The 16,368-nt window shown below is 42.1% G+C and overlaps 1 protein-coding gene across 1 annotated transcript in view; it reads left to right on the forward strand.

The window, feature by feature from the left end:
* PLXNC1 (plexin C1) overlaps positions 1 to 15,687 on the forward strand; it is a gene marked incomplete at its 5' end in the record, with an annotated part of 115,487 nt that extends 99,800 nt beyond the window's left edge. Inside the window, 8 exons of the mRNA XM_006096091.2 lie at positions 3,303 to 3,357; positions 5,264 to 5,295; positions 5,386 to 5,493; positions 6,595 to 6,758; positions 9,043 to 9,190; positions 11,782 to 11,922; positions 12,012 to 12,086; positions 13,250 to 15,687. Coding sequence (XP_006096153.1) covers positions 3,303 to 3,357; positions 5,264 to 5,295; positions 5,386 to 5,493; positions 6,595 to 6,758; positions 9,043 to 9,190; positions 11,782 to 11,922; positions 12,012 to 12,086; positions 13,250 to 13,354 — 828 coding nt within the window. The remainder of the gene's footprint in view (positions 1 to 3,302; positions 3,358 to 5,263; positions 5,296 to 5,385; positions 5,494 to 6,594; positions 6,759 to 9,042; positions 9,191 to 11,781; positions 11,923 to 12,011; positions 12,087 to 13,249) is intronic.
* Positions 15,688 to 16,368: the final 681 nt, after the last annotated feature.

The raw sequence follows: 16,368 nt of genomic DNA on the forward strand, positions 1-16,368 counted from the left end.
CTGGCTGGAGAGCTGTGCTCTGGGGCCTCTCCAGGGCTGGCTCCCTCAGAGTTCCTGCCTCTGTGGGTGCAACCTGAAGATTAGGCCTTCATCCCCTGTGCTTGCTAAGCAGGGTTGTACATGCTGATAACCAACATGTAGCAGGCCGGACGAGAAATCCTAAGTTTCTACTTTTTTCCAAACTGGGGAAGGCCAGGTCCAAATTAGTGTTAGAATCAAAACAGCCTTAGAGCTTTAGGGCAGAGGGGGAAGCACTAGCTAAGGATGCTCAGAAAGGACAGGGTGATTCCCCTCCACAGCCCCCAGCGGAAGGTGAGGATTGCTGTGACCCCATCTGCCTCTTCTGTTTTGTGGAGCAGCCCCTCCGCCCCTCTGAGCAGTTTGCTCCTCCCAAGGATGGAGGCCGCCTCTGCCTCTGAGCATCCAGGTCCCGGGGCCGGGTGGGAGGGGTACACTAGAAGCCATCAGGTGAGAGAGCTCCCCTTTATCTCCAAAACAGGCTGCACACAGCACTGCAATTGCGTGTGAATGGAGTAAAACCATTTGCTTGTCAAACATGCACCTTTTAAATCTGTAGCAATTTTTTAACAGCTCTACTGAGATAACATTTATATACATAAAGCTCACCTTTTTAAGGCGTACAATTCAATGGGTTTTGGTACATTTACAAAGTTGTATAATCATTACCACAATCTAATTTTAGAACATTTTCATCACCCCAAAAGGAAACCTTGAACTCGTTAGCAGGCACTCCCCCTGTGTTAGGCAATTAGTAATCTACTTTCTGTCTATAGAAATTTGCCTATTCTGGATGCTTTGTATAAATGGGATCGCACTCCCATGGTCTTCTGTGACTGTCTCCTTGCACTTAGCATAATGTTTTTGAGATTCATTCATGTTGTAGCATGTGTCAGTACCCCTTTTCTTTTATTGTACGGCAATTTTTTTATAGTATATTCACACAATGGAATAATACACAGTGATTTTTAAAAAGGACAAACTGCTGGTAGCTGCAACAACTTGGGTAAACATCACAGACCTTAATATTGACCCTCAGAAGCTAGACACACAAATATATACTGAATGACTCCATTTATATGACCTTCAAGAACAGATACAACTAATCAATAATGATGGAAGTCAGAAAAGGAAGGGATCTTTATTGCCTGGGAAGGGAAATGGAGGTACTTCTCAGAGCCTTGAAATATAATTTTATATCTTGATGTGGGTGCTGGTTACACAGGTATATACTTGAGTGAACATTCAATGAGCTGTATACTTTTATATTAGTGAATGTTAGGTACTTTTCTGTAAGAGTTAAATTTAAAATTTTTTATTTAAAAGTGCATGCAATTTTTATGGTTTTACAAGCGTCCTTTTAAAATAGGAGACACTTGCCCTAGTCGGTGCTCAATGGTTAGAGCATTGGCCCCCAGACTCAAGGGTTGAGGGTGCCATTTCTGTCAAGGGCAGGTACCTTAGTTGCAGTCTGGATCCCTGCGCCTTGGTCGGGGAGCTTGTGGGAGGCAACCAGTCAATGTGTCTCTCTCACATCAATGTTTCTCTCACTATCTCTCCCCTTCCCTTTCACTCTCTCTCAAAATCAATGGGAAAATATTCTCAGATGAAGATTATCCAAAAGTATATAAAATGTGTATATGTGTGTGTGCGTGTACACGTATGTACATATATACACATATATATAAAACTAGAGTCCCAATGCACAAAATTTGTGCAAGGGGCTTGACCCTTGCAGCCCCGGCTGCCTCGTGGCCCTGCAGCCCCGCCCCCTGCCCACTGGTCGTTCCAGAAGGTCATTCTGGAAGGTCGTTCCGCCATCGGTCTAATTAGCATATTAGCTCTTTATTATATAGGATGTGTGTGTATATATATGTATATACATGTATATACATATATATATAAAATGTGTGTGTATATGTACAGTAGGTCCTCAGGTTATGTCAGAGATCCGTTCCCACAGTGTAACACAATTTTCGCCGTAAGTCGGAACCCACCTACATAAGCACCTACGTCACTTACATGGAGCACATACACAGCAATAACGAAGTGAAACAGTAAAAAAAAAATTTAAAAGAAAGATAACAATTCCTGACTTTTACTTGTGGTAAATAAATAATAAAAAACATAAAGCACATATGTACATATGTTGAAATGACAGAACTTTTTTTTTATAAATAAATGGGAGATGGTGACGTAACTACAAAACGATGTACATCGAGCCCAACGTAACCCAAGGACTGTCTGTATATACATGTATATACATATATATATAATGTGTGTGTGTGTGTGTGTGTGTGTGTGTGTGTATGACACCTACACAAAAGAGAACAAATCATAAGTGCACTGCTGATGAGTTATCGCTAGCTCCTCCCATAACTACCACTCAAGTCAGGAAATTGGACATTACTGTCCCTCAGAAGCCCCGGCCCTCCCAATCACCACCCGGCTCTCTTCTCTGAACTTGTGACATCATAGTTCTGTTTTATTCAGCTTTATGTGAATGAAATCACGCAGTATGTATTCTTTGTGTTGGGCTTCTTTTGCTCGAGATCATTGTGAGGTCATCCCTGTGGCATGTGGTAGTAATTTGCTCACTTTCTTTAATATTTTTAATTTTTAGAAATGTATTTATTGATTTGAGAGAGAGAGAAAGAAACATTGATTTATTGGTCCACTTATTTACGGTATGCATTCATTGGTTCAACTCAGCCACCCAGCCAGGGCTAATTTGCTTATTTTCATTGTTTTATAATATTCTGTTGTACCCCAAAGTATTTATTCATTTTGTTGATGATATTTGGGTTGTTTCCAGTATGCAGTAATTACAAAAAGTTTTCTGTCAGGATAGGTACTGATTTCTGCTGGGTGTATACCTAGGTGGGAAACTGCTCTATCGCAGGGTAGGCACGGGCTTTATATGCCAGTTTGTGAAAACCTGGCTCAGCATTCATTAATACAGGAGGAACCCAGCTTCTTCCCTCTCCCAGGCCAGCCGCCTCCCGTGGGTCCCGCGGCACCTGGGCTCCCCGTTCCGGCACTGGCCTCCCTGCCTCTCGTTGCCTTGTCTGTCTCCTTTCCAGGACTGGGAGCTCCTTGAGGACAGTGTCTTGCTCATCATTTAGCTCCATCTTCTGGCACAGTGCCCAGAACATAGGAATTCTTCATAAGTATTTGATTTACTAAGTGAGACTATAAAATCCAGCCAGCCATCTAATTGCTGGGTGAACTTGAGAAATACATTAAATTTTGAAAACTCATATTTTTTTTATCTTTGCTTTCAGATATCAAATGGATCCACTATAAAAGTCTTTAAGAAGATAGCAAATTTTACTTCAGGTAACCAACATAATGTCAATCTTTTGTTCTCACTTGGCTGTAGAGTATCAGACGTGTGTGGCCCAGAGGGGAGGCTGAGCTCTTGCCACTTAATTCCCTGGAAGCAGAGAACAGCCATTTCTGTTTCTCGCCCTGAGAATGTGAGCCCTACGAGGAGGACAGGACCCTGTAAACAGTTGTTAGCAGGACGACCAGCCCTAACCTCGGGCAGAGGCAGCCTTTGAAGCATCCTGCCAGCTCCTCAGCAGGATGGCTGACGATAGCATTTGCAAAATTCCTAGAAAGTGGAGAAGAGGCAAACTAAAGGGGCAGCTTTTATGCAAGAGCCACTAGGCCACTCTCTAAACCAGCGGTTCTCAACCTGTGGGTCGCAACCCCTTTGGGGGTCGAATGACCCTTTCACAGGGGTCGCCTAAGACCATCGGAAAACACATATATAATTACATATTGTTTTTGTGATTAATCACTATGCTTTAATTATGTTCAATTTGTAACAATGAAAATACATCCTGCATATCAGATATTTACATTACGATTCATAACAGTAGCAAAATTACAGTTATGAAGTAGCAATGAAAATAATTTTATGGTTGGGGGTCACCACAACATGAGGAACTGTATTAAAGGGTCGCGGCTTTAGGAAGGTTGAGAACCACTGCTCTAAACTCTCTTCTGCTGCCTGCTAGCCTCGGGCAGAGAACACTGATGGTACCTTGAGAAAGCCGCAGGGTCCAGTTCCGGCCGGTCAGGCAGTCCTCAGCCCTTAGGTGCTGGGCTGGCCTGTGGGCTGCTCTCACAGGTGGAGGTCTAGGAGCCTGCTGGGCGTAGCACTAGCCAGTTCACACAGGAAACGCAGGGCTCCCGGGGAAATGGACAGGGCAGTTTGGTAGCCTTAGGACACTGTCCAGCATTCCCTCAGGCCGAGCAAGAGGAGCCTCTTGCATCGGTGGCCTCATTCTGGCTGGCGGGGGCATCGGTGTGCTTGTGCTGCAGAGTGAAGGGTTGTGTCTCACACTCCAGATTGTGCCTTTTGCAGAGCTTGTTATTTGGGGATCTGCTTCCTTCCTCCTACCCAGTCCAGCTGAGAGCCATTATTTTAATCCCTCAGAACCCCTGCCCCTCTGCCCTTTCATCACCCCTCTGTCAACCCAGCCCGGAGGACCCAGCACCTACTTCCAGAGCTGCAGCCTGGCAGAGAGGCAACAGCAGGGCAGCCAGTCCCTCTAATCTTCAAAACAAAAAGCCAGCCCTTCTTTCCCTCCATTTACCACCCCTTTAGAGCCGCATTTCTTACAAGATTGCCCTCTCCCGCTTGCTCTGTGAGCTCCACTAACTGCCCTTCTTTCAGATCCTAGATGGGGTCAAGTTCCTTCTCACCTTACAACCTTTGCACCTGTCCCTCTTCTCCATTTGCCTGGCTAACTCTATCCCTACATTTAGGTTTAGCTCCATATCGGTTCCCTTCCTCAGGGAAACCTCCCAGACTAGGTCAGGCCCTTGTTATATACTTTCTTGGCATATAATTCTTCTTCACAATCCTTATCACAATTGTAATTAAATACTTGTGTAATTAGTACATGAAATTCTCTCCTTGGCTAGGATGTAAATTCCATTAGGGCGGGAACTCGATCTGTCTTATTCATTGCCAGGTGCCTTGTAGCCCCTGGGTGTAGTTGAGAAGGATCAGCAAGTGATCTCGGCCAGTTTCCACACTTCCAGGGACAGGGAACCTGCTTCCCCTCCAGTCCCAGGCCCAATCTGTTCTGAAGGTCCTAAGACACAGCAAGGGGAAATGTAGCTATGACGAGCTCACACTCTGCATAGTGCAAACGGGGCATTTTGTGAGAAGGCCAGTGAGCCCGAGGTTCTGGTGTTAACGGGCTGTTTTCTCTCCCTCGGCGTTCAGATGTGGAATACTCGGATGACCACTGCCATTTGGTGAGTTTCACCTCCGTGCTCCCTGCTGAATCCGATGCTTTCACAGCAAGACTGGTCTCTGGGTGACGCTTCTGCTCTGTCTCCCTTCAGATTTTACCAGATTCGGAAGCATTCCAGGACGTGCAAGGAAAGAGACATCGAGGGAAGCACAAGTTCAAAGTAAAAGAAATGTATCTGACAAAGCTGCTGTCGACCAAGGTACACTCACTGCCAGGGAGCACATTTTCCGGCCACCCGGGGGGGGGGGGGTATAATATGTTTGATTTAATTTCCACTGAAGTGTGAAAACGTTACAAATCTCTGGTGCCTTCTAGCAACGCAAAATGAAACTTTAAATTGTAAACACTTCCTACCCCCTTCTTCTTTTTTATAAACTGCAAAGATAACAGCATTTTACAAATTTCTCCTGTAACATCTTCAATCAGGGATTTAATATTGTTCCCAGTCCCTTTAGCCACAGTTCACTATTGTTTTTTAGGTTGACAGCATAATTACTCCTTTTTGTTTGTTATTAGGGATGAGCAATAAAACTCCCTCTTTGAATTGCAAATAAAATGAAGGGGTGGGGGAGTCCGTGACTACAGACCCAGTAAATCTTACCGATTATTTTTCCTTTTAAAATTAAGAATTCTGTTCACATATAAAAGTGTTGCTTGTAAACGTAAGTAGAATACCAAATTGGGAGCAAATTTTACTTTATCTGGCTTTTAGTGGGATTAACGGAAGTCTGGGGTGATCCCTTTTTTCTGAAATGACTGGCAACATATATGCCGTTACCCACACCTGGCCCTGTCTCCTGCTGGGGCTGAGGGGGCTTCTTTAGTGGGTAGAGAACAGCCAGCGCCTCTTTATTTCCTCATCTGCCCCACAGAGCTCTGCCTATTGGGTTTTTATAAAACACTCAGATGCTTCGGAAAGCACACAATGAAGCCCATGATAGAAATATATGCAACAGGAAAGATTCTGGGAACAGAGCAACTTGAGTGTTTCCAGGCTGAGCGTAACTAATAAAAGCCAGACATCCGTGGCTTCTTGGTTTATGTACACAGCCCTACAACGGGCATTTCTACTGCTAGAGGTTTCCAGTATCCTTCCTCCCGACTAAACAATACTGTTATCAGCAAGAGGCTTCCGAACCAAATCTAAACCGGCGCGGACTGCACGTGCTGGCCCCGTCAGCTTCTCTTCAGCCCGTTTTGCACATCAGTTTCTCTGAGCTTGGATTTCATTTTCCACCGTGTTTGCAGAACCACTACCCTGTTTGTTTTACCTCCTAAGCCGATGTTCTGTATCTTTTAGGTGGCAATCCACTCTGTGCTTGAAAAACTTTTTAGAAGCATTTGGAGTTTACCTAACAGCAGAGCCCCGTTTGCTATAAAGTACTTTTTTGACTTTTTGGACGCCCAGGCTGAAAACAAGAAAATCACCGATCCTGATGTCGTACATATTTGGAAAACAAACAGGTGAGAACAGATATTGATTGCTGACTGTGCAAGCGCCCGGGGCAGGACCTGACTGAGAGGAGGGCGTGGTAGCCCAGAGGACCCGGTAGCCCTGCAGCAGAGCCTTGGCTTGGTAGGCTGGCACGGCCAAGCAGTTTCTTGCTGTGACTATTTTAAACAATAAACAAAAACATTCCTATATAGAGCCTCCTATTCTTCAGGATAAAATAAACAAACTCTATTATCTTTAATGCATGAAAAGAGCCTTTGTTTGGAATGTTAAAACAAGCTTAGCTTGACCGGCAAAAGATGAAAAAATATTTTGTGGTTTTATCATACAGTTTTCCATTAGAGAACTCTTATTTATCCCTCAGAGAATTCATCATTTTGCAATTTCCAAGCTGTCTATACTCCAATTCTATAGAGAAATTTCTGCTTTTATTTAATCAAATGCAGTACTCAGATACCATGAGAATTAGCCAAAGGATTGTATTTTGTTTTTTTAACATTTTACCTTAAGCTAAGGCAAGGCATCCAGATTTATTCTACATTTCTCCTCGGTAGAGAAACATAGCTCATCACCTCTATTTGAAATACATGTTTACGATGTGACCCAGCTCCTCCGGGCAAGTTCAAGGCATTAAGGTTCACCAGGCCATTTAAAATGAGTACTAAAAGCTAAGGTTCCAGAATTCAGATCTTCTCCCATTTAATCTGGGTCTATCCCAACCCTACTCTGGCTCCCTCCCTTCCTGTGTTCCAGCCTTATTCCCAGGCCCTGCTACTCCCACACGAGGCCTGGGTGCTGCTGGCTAGCATTTCCCTGGGAAGACTGTGGCATTGAGCAGGGGTGGTCTTGTTATATCGTAAATCAGCGATCTAGATACAAGACACCTTAACAAGCCAATTAGTTAGGAGTCTTTATTACATGTGGGCTCAGAGCAGAATATCTCTGTCAAATTCTGAGCAAACAAAGGAAGCATTCTCTTTTTATATCTTTTCAGGTCTTTGTGTATATTACTTTTGCAGATAACTTGTAACCTTGAGTACATATCATATCTATACAGACAACTTGTAACCTTGAGTACATCATATCTAACAAACACCTGGCATGAGAATATTATCAGTATCAGCGTATCAGCCCCTTACATTAGATGGCTAGCTTGCAAGTTCAGACAGTTAAGTTTATCTTTTCTATTCTTTAAGCTAAAAAACAAAGTTATTTTACAGAATAAGAGACCGTCTAAAAATGACAGAGTTGAATAACAGAACAAGGGACTATCTAAAAATAGCAGAGAATTTCAAATAGCAGTTTCAAACAGCAGTTTTACAAAATAGAGATTACTATGCTTCAGTCTCAGGACAGTAAAGCTATTAAGAGGCCCAGTAGCCATATCCCAGAGGTAACTAGCTAGGCCAGAGCTGCGAAGTAGACAATGAAAGAACTTTGAATGTCCCCCAAGTTCATATTATTTGAGTGCCTTCTATGCACCAACAACTGTTAGGTGCTGGAGATATAGAAATGAAGTAAACAGACAGAAGTCCATGTTCTCACAGAGCTTGTATTCTAATAGGTAGAGATAGACAATAAATCAAATAGTAAGTTGCAGTATATTAGAAGGTGATTGGTGCAGCAAAGTGGGAAAGAGGACAGAGAGTGACAGGACGGTGGCGGGGAGGGGAGGTCAGGAGCCCCACAGAGATGATGACATGTGAGCCAGGCCTTTGAAGAAGCGAGGGCATAAACCATGAGACTATCTGGGACAAAACAGTTTCAGGAAGACAGACAACAAAAGGCAAAGTCCTCAGGCACAAGCTGGCCTGGTGCGCATGAAGAGCAGTGAGGAGGCCAGTGGGTGAGAATGAGTGAGATGAGCAGGAGGTGAGGGTCCAGGCTTTTATCTGGAGGAGGATGGAGAGGGCCATGAGCTGATTAAGAGAGAGAATTAGCCGTCAGGAGCCAGGAGGTGATAACCCGGGTGAGAGGAGATGTGGCTTAGGCCAGGGTGTAGCACTGTGGGTGGGAGGAGGTCAGTTCTGGAGATCCGCGGAGATGTTCTCCTTGGCCCTCACCATCTGACATAACCTAGGGCTGTCTGGAGAAAATGTGTCTTGTCAATATCACCTCAGACTCCTCCACCAGTCCTCCCTCAGGAGCTCTGTCAGTTTAGCCCTTTCTTGTTCTCAGCGGAGCAGACTTGCATCCTTCAATAACAGGGACAAACCCGCCCCTCTACAAACTGGGGAACAGAGTACCCCCGTCATAGGGATGGCAGTTTTTGAAAAGAAATCTCTCTCGGAACAGCCTTCCTCTTCGCTTTTGGGTCAACATCCTGAAGAACCCCCAGTTCGTCTTTGACATTAAGAAGACGCCGCACATAGATGGCTGTCTGTCAGTGATCGCCCAGGCATTCATGGACGCGTTTTCTCTCACGGAGCAGCAACTCGGGAAGGTGAGGCCAGCTTTAGTATGCCTTGTATGTACTCCCATGAGTCTGAGCACTCTTTCTTGAAAATATTCAAATAATAAAGAACTGGTCTAAATTACATCAGCTAAAAAGAAATAGTCAACAATGTCACTGAAAATTTCTTTAAAATCTGTCTCATTTATTTCCATTTTAATCTAGTTTTTCTAAGTGAAAATCAAAATAGTTGATTATTATCCCAACCCTACTGCAGAACTCTTTACCACAAAGTATAAAACATTCTGCAGACACTAATAAGCTATAAATCCAAAGTATGAAACTACTGAAATTGGCCCATATTAATTCCATCTGAATATACCTAAAAAGAGTCTACTTGAATATAACAACTTGTGTGTGGGGAAAACCTTACCCAAGGTCTCTAACATTATCAGTTTGTCTATTTATGATCAAAACATCAATATTGTTTTCACTATGGTTTTCTTTGCTGAGCAAAAGCCCTAAGAAAGCAAAGAAAGATAAAAATACAGAGCAAACTTTGAAAGCGATGTTTTGGTCCCATTCAAGCACCCAGCATATTAAACTGAGCGGGTCCTGAACCTGATGGATTTGAGAAAATCTTTAGAGCTGAGCAGTGGGTCTCGGGTAGAAGGCCTTTAAGAGCGCCGGGATCGATGCGTCACAGGTGCTTCAGATCCTAGTCTACGTCTAAACTCACCGTCACCCTATTTTTGTGAAACAGACCTGTGTTTACTTTTGTTTTCCTAACGCTGCCTGGTCTCTCAAGGTAGAATCCTCGGCATTATCTTCGACTCCTCCTTTCTCCCTCAGAAAGAGGTTCCTTCTCCCCACCCTATCCCCAGATGGCTTCTATTCTCTCGGTCTCTACAGTGTCTATCCCTTTCTTCTCATCCCTCTGCCCCATCCCTTCAACCCCTCTCCACAGGGATAATTGCCTCCTCACTGTGTCCTTGCCCTGCTGTCCATCTCATCTCCCCAGCTTTTCCATCTCAGGTTATTTTTCCAGAACACAAATCTCATCTTGTCAGTCTCTTATGTAAAGAAATGTGTAGATATCTTCCATTATCTACCACAGCCCCTCCTGATTGGGCCTCAAGTCTCTTTCTGGTCTCATCATTTTCTTGTACATTCCATGTACCGTCTATTCTACAGCTTTTACTTTTCCCAAGTTTACCATGAACTTGTTTTCACATCCCTTTGCTCATCTCTTTCCTGTCTCATACCTGTCTAAGTAAAATCTTACTTATTCATTCACTCACAAACATTTTTCTTTCAACATGATTTCTTAACGTGTACCAGAAACTATAGGAGACTCCGATCAGTCTGAATATACCTACTTTGTAAACTTTGTCCTGATGTAGTTCCCACACTTTCTTCACTTGACCAATAAAGTTCTTTTAGCATAAAACAGACCGAAAGGCACGTAAGTGCTTATTTATTCAAAGTAAAAATTAGCTTGGTTTATCCATTACTTACTATGTTCTTGGTATATTTCAGTGAATCCTCATAAGACCCACATAAGGTAGTTGATAGTACCCTCATTTTATAGATGCGGAAATTGATGTTTTGAGAAGTGACAAGTCTTGCCTAACATCACACAAAGTTATTATGATCCCTGATTTGCCCAATTCTGCAGTCTTTTTCTTTACAGTCCACCTGCTCCTGGTTACTGGCATAGTAAGCACTGTGTCAGTTTGTCTTCCCAACTGGACTGTAAGCTTCTAAAGAGCAGGTTCCAGTCTTCTTCACCTTTCTATACTCAATGCCTGCCCAGCTAAATCTTTAGTGAATAATTGCATGATTGTGGATTCTACTTAAACTTGACAAGTGAAACACATCTCTGTGTAGGCATCCTTCAGAGTGATTCAAGCCATTGATACATTTTTAAATGTGCTGGGGCATTGGCCCTGTTAGTAACTCATCTATCTTCCTCGAGTAGAATTTTTTAAAATTTTGTGAAAAATAATGACTTTTAAAATAAAATCGCTTATTTTTTAACATTATCAGTTATAATTACATAAAAACACTCAAATTGCCAAGGAACTTTTGCAAAATCAGATATCAGATCCACCAATACTAATGACCCCTTGCTTCCCTGAGGACACTGATAGATCTATTAAAATAAACAGGACAAGCAGAAAAAAATCCACCACTGCCAGCTACTTACCACTTTCATGGTTATATAAAGGGCTCAATCAGACCTACAATCAGATCTTTTATAAATGCCAAAATTCCCTGGTGGGTGAGGAGGAGAGCAAATGTTTTAATTCAGGCTTTTTACAGCCATTAGTAATGAAGTATGATTGAAATAAGTTCCATTGTTACAGTAACTCAAATCATGCAAAAATAATAATTTTAGTTCCTTTATGAGAGGAAGGCAGAATATATTAGCATTTAATCTGCCTGAAAATAATAGTGACTCACCAGAGCTATCTGGATAGCAGTCAGTCATTCAGCAACACGGAGGAGGGCCTGTGCAGGGACACGTGGCCAGGCAGTAGCAGTGTGGAGGGTCAGCTGCGTTACTGTCATAAATTCCCCACGGTTTTCACTCTTGGGGTGATCATTGTTTTCTTCGTCTTTTTTTTTTTTTTTTTTAGGAAGCACCAACTAATAAACTTCTCTATGCCAAGGATATCCCAACCTACAAAGAGGAAGTAAAATCTTATTACAAAGCAATCAGGGATTTGCCTCCATTGTCACCTTCAGAAATGGAAGAATTCTTAACTCAGGAATCTAAGGTATTGTTGGAAAGTAGAATTAAAACATTTGGTTACTTTTTTTTTTAAAGTCATATCAGAATCTCTCAACAAGCCTTTCTTTCTTTAAGAAACATGAAAATGAATTTAATGAAGAAGTGGCCTTGACAGAAATCTACAAATACATCGTAAAATATTTTGATGAGGTAAGATTTTAAATGACATTTTAAAATATTGATCTGAATCAGTCCCCAGGATTTGGTTCTGAAGCCTTCAATAGGCCTCAGCTCTGGCATCCCAAATGGCAAAAACGGGAGGCCAGGGGGCCTGTCTGATGGGGGATCCTGGCTCCTCGCCAGCCCCTGCACATGGCTGCTGCCCCGTAGCTTTATGGCCCACCTTCGGACCAGCCTGAACTTACATGAGTTTATGGGGCCTACAGCCACATTGACTCAAGTTAACGTTAACTCTGATGAGTAAGTAGTGGTCCTATTAAATGGTGCCAGCTTATGCTTGATTGTAAACTGCTAAAATGAAAGCTAAGCTTGTCAAATCGCCTAAATTCTGTATTCAATGGTTAAATGGAAGTATGACATTTTCTAACTTAAGTAGCTATTTCAATAAACCATTATCCTTGATTAATTCTCCTTAATCTGAATTTTTTTTTTTTTTTTGGGAATTCACACAGTCATCAGATGTGTTGTTTCCAAATATGTGTTAATTCCCCCTTCCCTGATTCCCCCCACTCAGTCATGCTGGGACAGGCTATCCATGTCAATGGTGAGAATAGCTCACCAAGTCCATTTGCTACTTGAAGATCAAGTGAAGAGCTAAGGTAGGGTAGAGGCAATGAGTTCCTTAAACATGATAAGCATCCCTCTTTCCAGGGGCCAGGGGTTAGAAGGGAAGCACTGGGGAGGGGCGGGAGGGGAGAGAATGGGAGAGGGACTAGATTGCCCAGGATGGGAGGGGAGGGAAGGGAAAGAGTCATCTCTAACCAGGATGCCCCTGCCTGCTGCATTTAAGAAGAAATACTTGCCTGCATGTTGGCTGCCCAGAAATGCTTGCTGTGCTTGGAATGGCTGTGACATAATGCATAAAACAGGGCCTTGGAGGTCTGGCCCCATATTTGTAAGCAAACAGTTGGTATTTCTTTCCAGTTTCTATTTTAAGCCAAAGTATTGTTGATCCTGTGATAATGACTTAGCAAAACAACTTGCAAAGTGAGTATGTAAATGATCGAAGAAAATGTCGGCATCTGCTTCATACAGATTTTACCACTCAGCATCAGGAATGCACAAAGAAAAAGAAACCAGAATTGTAATGATAAAACCACAATATCTAAAATAACTGTTCTAATTGTCAACAGATTCTAAATAAACTAGAAAGAGAACGAGGGCTGGAAGAAGCTCAGAAACAACTCTTGCATGTAAAAGTCTTATTTGATGAAAAGAAGAAATGCAAGTGGATGTGAGCACTGGCTTAATCTGGCAAAGTTCTTCAGACGACCTGGGAGCAAAATGGCTGCTTGAGCTACTCTGTGTCGTTAATTTTTTAAGTTTGCACATAGGTTCCACTCTGAGCACTGTCTGTAAGAGACCAAGGCACATGCACAGCTTTTAGAAAGCATACCAACTATTGTGCCTGTGTGTGTACAGGGAACCCTTCTGTAAATAGAGCTGAAGTGGTTGTTGCAAACAGCCTCCTTGTTTACAGAGAATACGGGGCCAGTAAGCAAGTGTCAGTATTGTAACTCAGTCTCCACTTAAGCACAATGATACAAGTGGTTTTGTTTGAAAACTAGTTATGTACCACTTGTGACTACACTGCAGCTCTGCAGAAAAGGGACGCTGCCAGTGATTGAAACAGAATGTGAAAGTACATTGGAAACAAGGTGGAGGTGTTAGGGCAACCTGGAAGGTTCGCAGCATTGAAACTTTCCCCGGTAGTTCTTGGAAAAGCTGGCTGCAGAATTTGGTAGTGTGTACACTTAGCATTTGTGAGTGTGTGTGCGTGTGTGTTTTTAAACCAAAAACTAACAGTGTTGCAACATTGTTGAAAGGGCTGTGTTTTTCAGTGGTCACTCCATCCACCTCGCCTCCATTTCACTAAGGGACTCTAAAGCAAGGAGCAACAGGCTTCATGGAAATGCAACAGCATTTTACCCAGACACTTTGTCTCATTTTATTTTTTGCAAACTAAATGTATTTGATGGTGGACATGGTGGATGTTTAAGAAAAATCATTAGTTAACTTCGATCAGATCTGTGGAAGAGTAACTCACTCCCCTAATCCTACAGTTCTATCCTAGTGTCTCCTTGCTTTAGAGTTCTAGTGAACCCTGTGGTTATAAATACTTGTGTGTGATTCAAAAAAAAAAAAAGAAAAGATACATTTTACATTTCATGAAATTGCTGTTCACACTGGAGTATTATATATGAATATATATATATTTGAGGCCCAAGGCCTGAAAAATATTAGTATAAAACTTGGTATCTTAGTCTTACTATGTACTTTTTGAAAGTATTCCTCACAAGAGAAAGAATTAAAAATACTTATTTTATCCATGCCTTTCTTTTTAAAGAATTCCTATCCAGTTTACACTGTAGTCTTTTTATTGATGATTTCTATTCCTGAATTTTTGCTGCTTATGACCAATTTTAATACCACTGTGTTTTCCTCCTAGTCAGTCAGAAGGAAAGTGTAATTGGCAACTCTCAGACTTTCCTTGGGGCACCTTCTACCCTTGGTGCTCCACTTCCCAGACTGAGGAAAGGCATTTCTTCACTTAGCAAATACAACATTGATCACACATTCCTTAAAATCACTTGCCAACACTGTATGGGATATCAGGATTAACTGTGAATTTGTCTTAGATAAATGCAATTTCTCTTGCTCCTCAATATCTGGTAAAGAGTCAGAGGTGACAACTCAACAAACTGTCAGAGAAAATAAGCAGTTATTGCCCTGACAGGTACCTTCCCAATCCGTCGCTTTTCGCCATTGTCTGTTCAATGGACACACCTCAAAAAACTACCAAATAGGTTACTTACAAGTATTAAGGTGAGAGGTCTGGCCCCTATCTAAGGCTGCTACAGTCTTGATGTGAAAGCGTCTGTAAGAGAACAGTAGCAGGAGAGTTGAGAGCCAACGGTAGGAGAGTTGCCCAAAAGACTTCCCCTTCTTTAGGGTACAGAAATGCTAAGGAAACTCAAAGGAACAGCTACAGCTTTCTCTGACTACTTAGTGAAAGCTCCATGAGGATGTCCCTGTCCAGCTCTGTGGTGCGAGTCCTGTGTGGAGACTCACCTCCGCTTCCAGGAACTGCTGCTGGGAACTTTGGGCAAGTCACTTACCTCTTTGTGCCTCAATTTCTGTATAATATTTCTATCCTACCTCACTGAGGTGGCGTGAAGATTCACTAATATATGTAGCGTGTTTGTCAATCCTCCAGTGAAAAGCACTATCTAGATCACATTTTTGGGTCCCATTAGCCAAATGCAGTAAATGGCCAAATTAGACATGTGCTGGAGACAATCAGTCACTGGATCTACATTAAACAGCAACAGAGAAACAAACTGCAAACAATTTATATTTTTAAGTTTCTTTGACTATTTTTTTTGGTGCAAAACCATTTATAAACTTTTTTTTCCTAACACTAGTGTCTACAGCAGCACTTAAAAATTGTTACCTTTTCCGTAATAGGGATTTAGAGTCTATTTCTTATTGTATACCTGATTGAAGCTGTTCTTGGAGATGAATGTTTTAAATGTCTATATCCAAAAATAAACATTTTGATGTAAATATGGACTGTTCTTGTCTTTTTTCCTTCAAGTTTTCTAGTTATAATAGATTTTAAAAATTATTATACAAAGTGGATCCAGGGAAATCATTTACTTTTCAGGAACAAGATGTCACCATATACTCTATGTGAATAAGTAGCTGTATTATGTAGTAAGTAAATCTCATATCTTCTAAATGATGCTAAGGGCTGCTCAATTACATTGCTGGCCTCCACTATCAACTTAAAACTCTTGATCATGAAGCCTCCTGGGTAGTGGACATTTCACTTGGTTTGGCAGACTTGAGTTTTACCCTGTTGATGTGAAGTTATTCCAGCAGAATTCCTTCAAAGGATGATGTCACATTAAAAAGCAAACGATGGCACACTTAGGGATGCACAGAAATAAAACATTTATGGTAATTTGGTTAGATCCAACACAGTGGGAGGTGAAGTTAAATACCAATGATACCTCTAAAGCAGTGGTTCTCAACCTTCCTAATGCCGCGACCCTTTAATACAGTTCCTCATGTTGTGGTGACCCCCAACCATAAAATTATTTTCGTTGCTACTTCATAACTGTAATTTTGCTACTGTTATGAATCGTAATGTAAACATCTGATATGCTATATGCGTTTTCCGATGGTCGAGACTCAGGTTGAGAACCGCTGCCTAAAGGGACTCCACTGGGGTCAAGTTTTACAATGA

The sequence above is a fragment of the Myotis lucifugus genome, unplaced genomic scaffold (assembly GCF_000147115.1).
Source record: "Myotis lucifugus unplaced genomic scaffold, Myoluc2.0 scaffold_167, whole genome shotgun sequence".
Lineage (NCBI taxonomy): Eukaryota > Metazoa > Chordata > Mammalia > Chiroptera > Vespertilionidae > Myotis > Myotis lucifugus.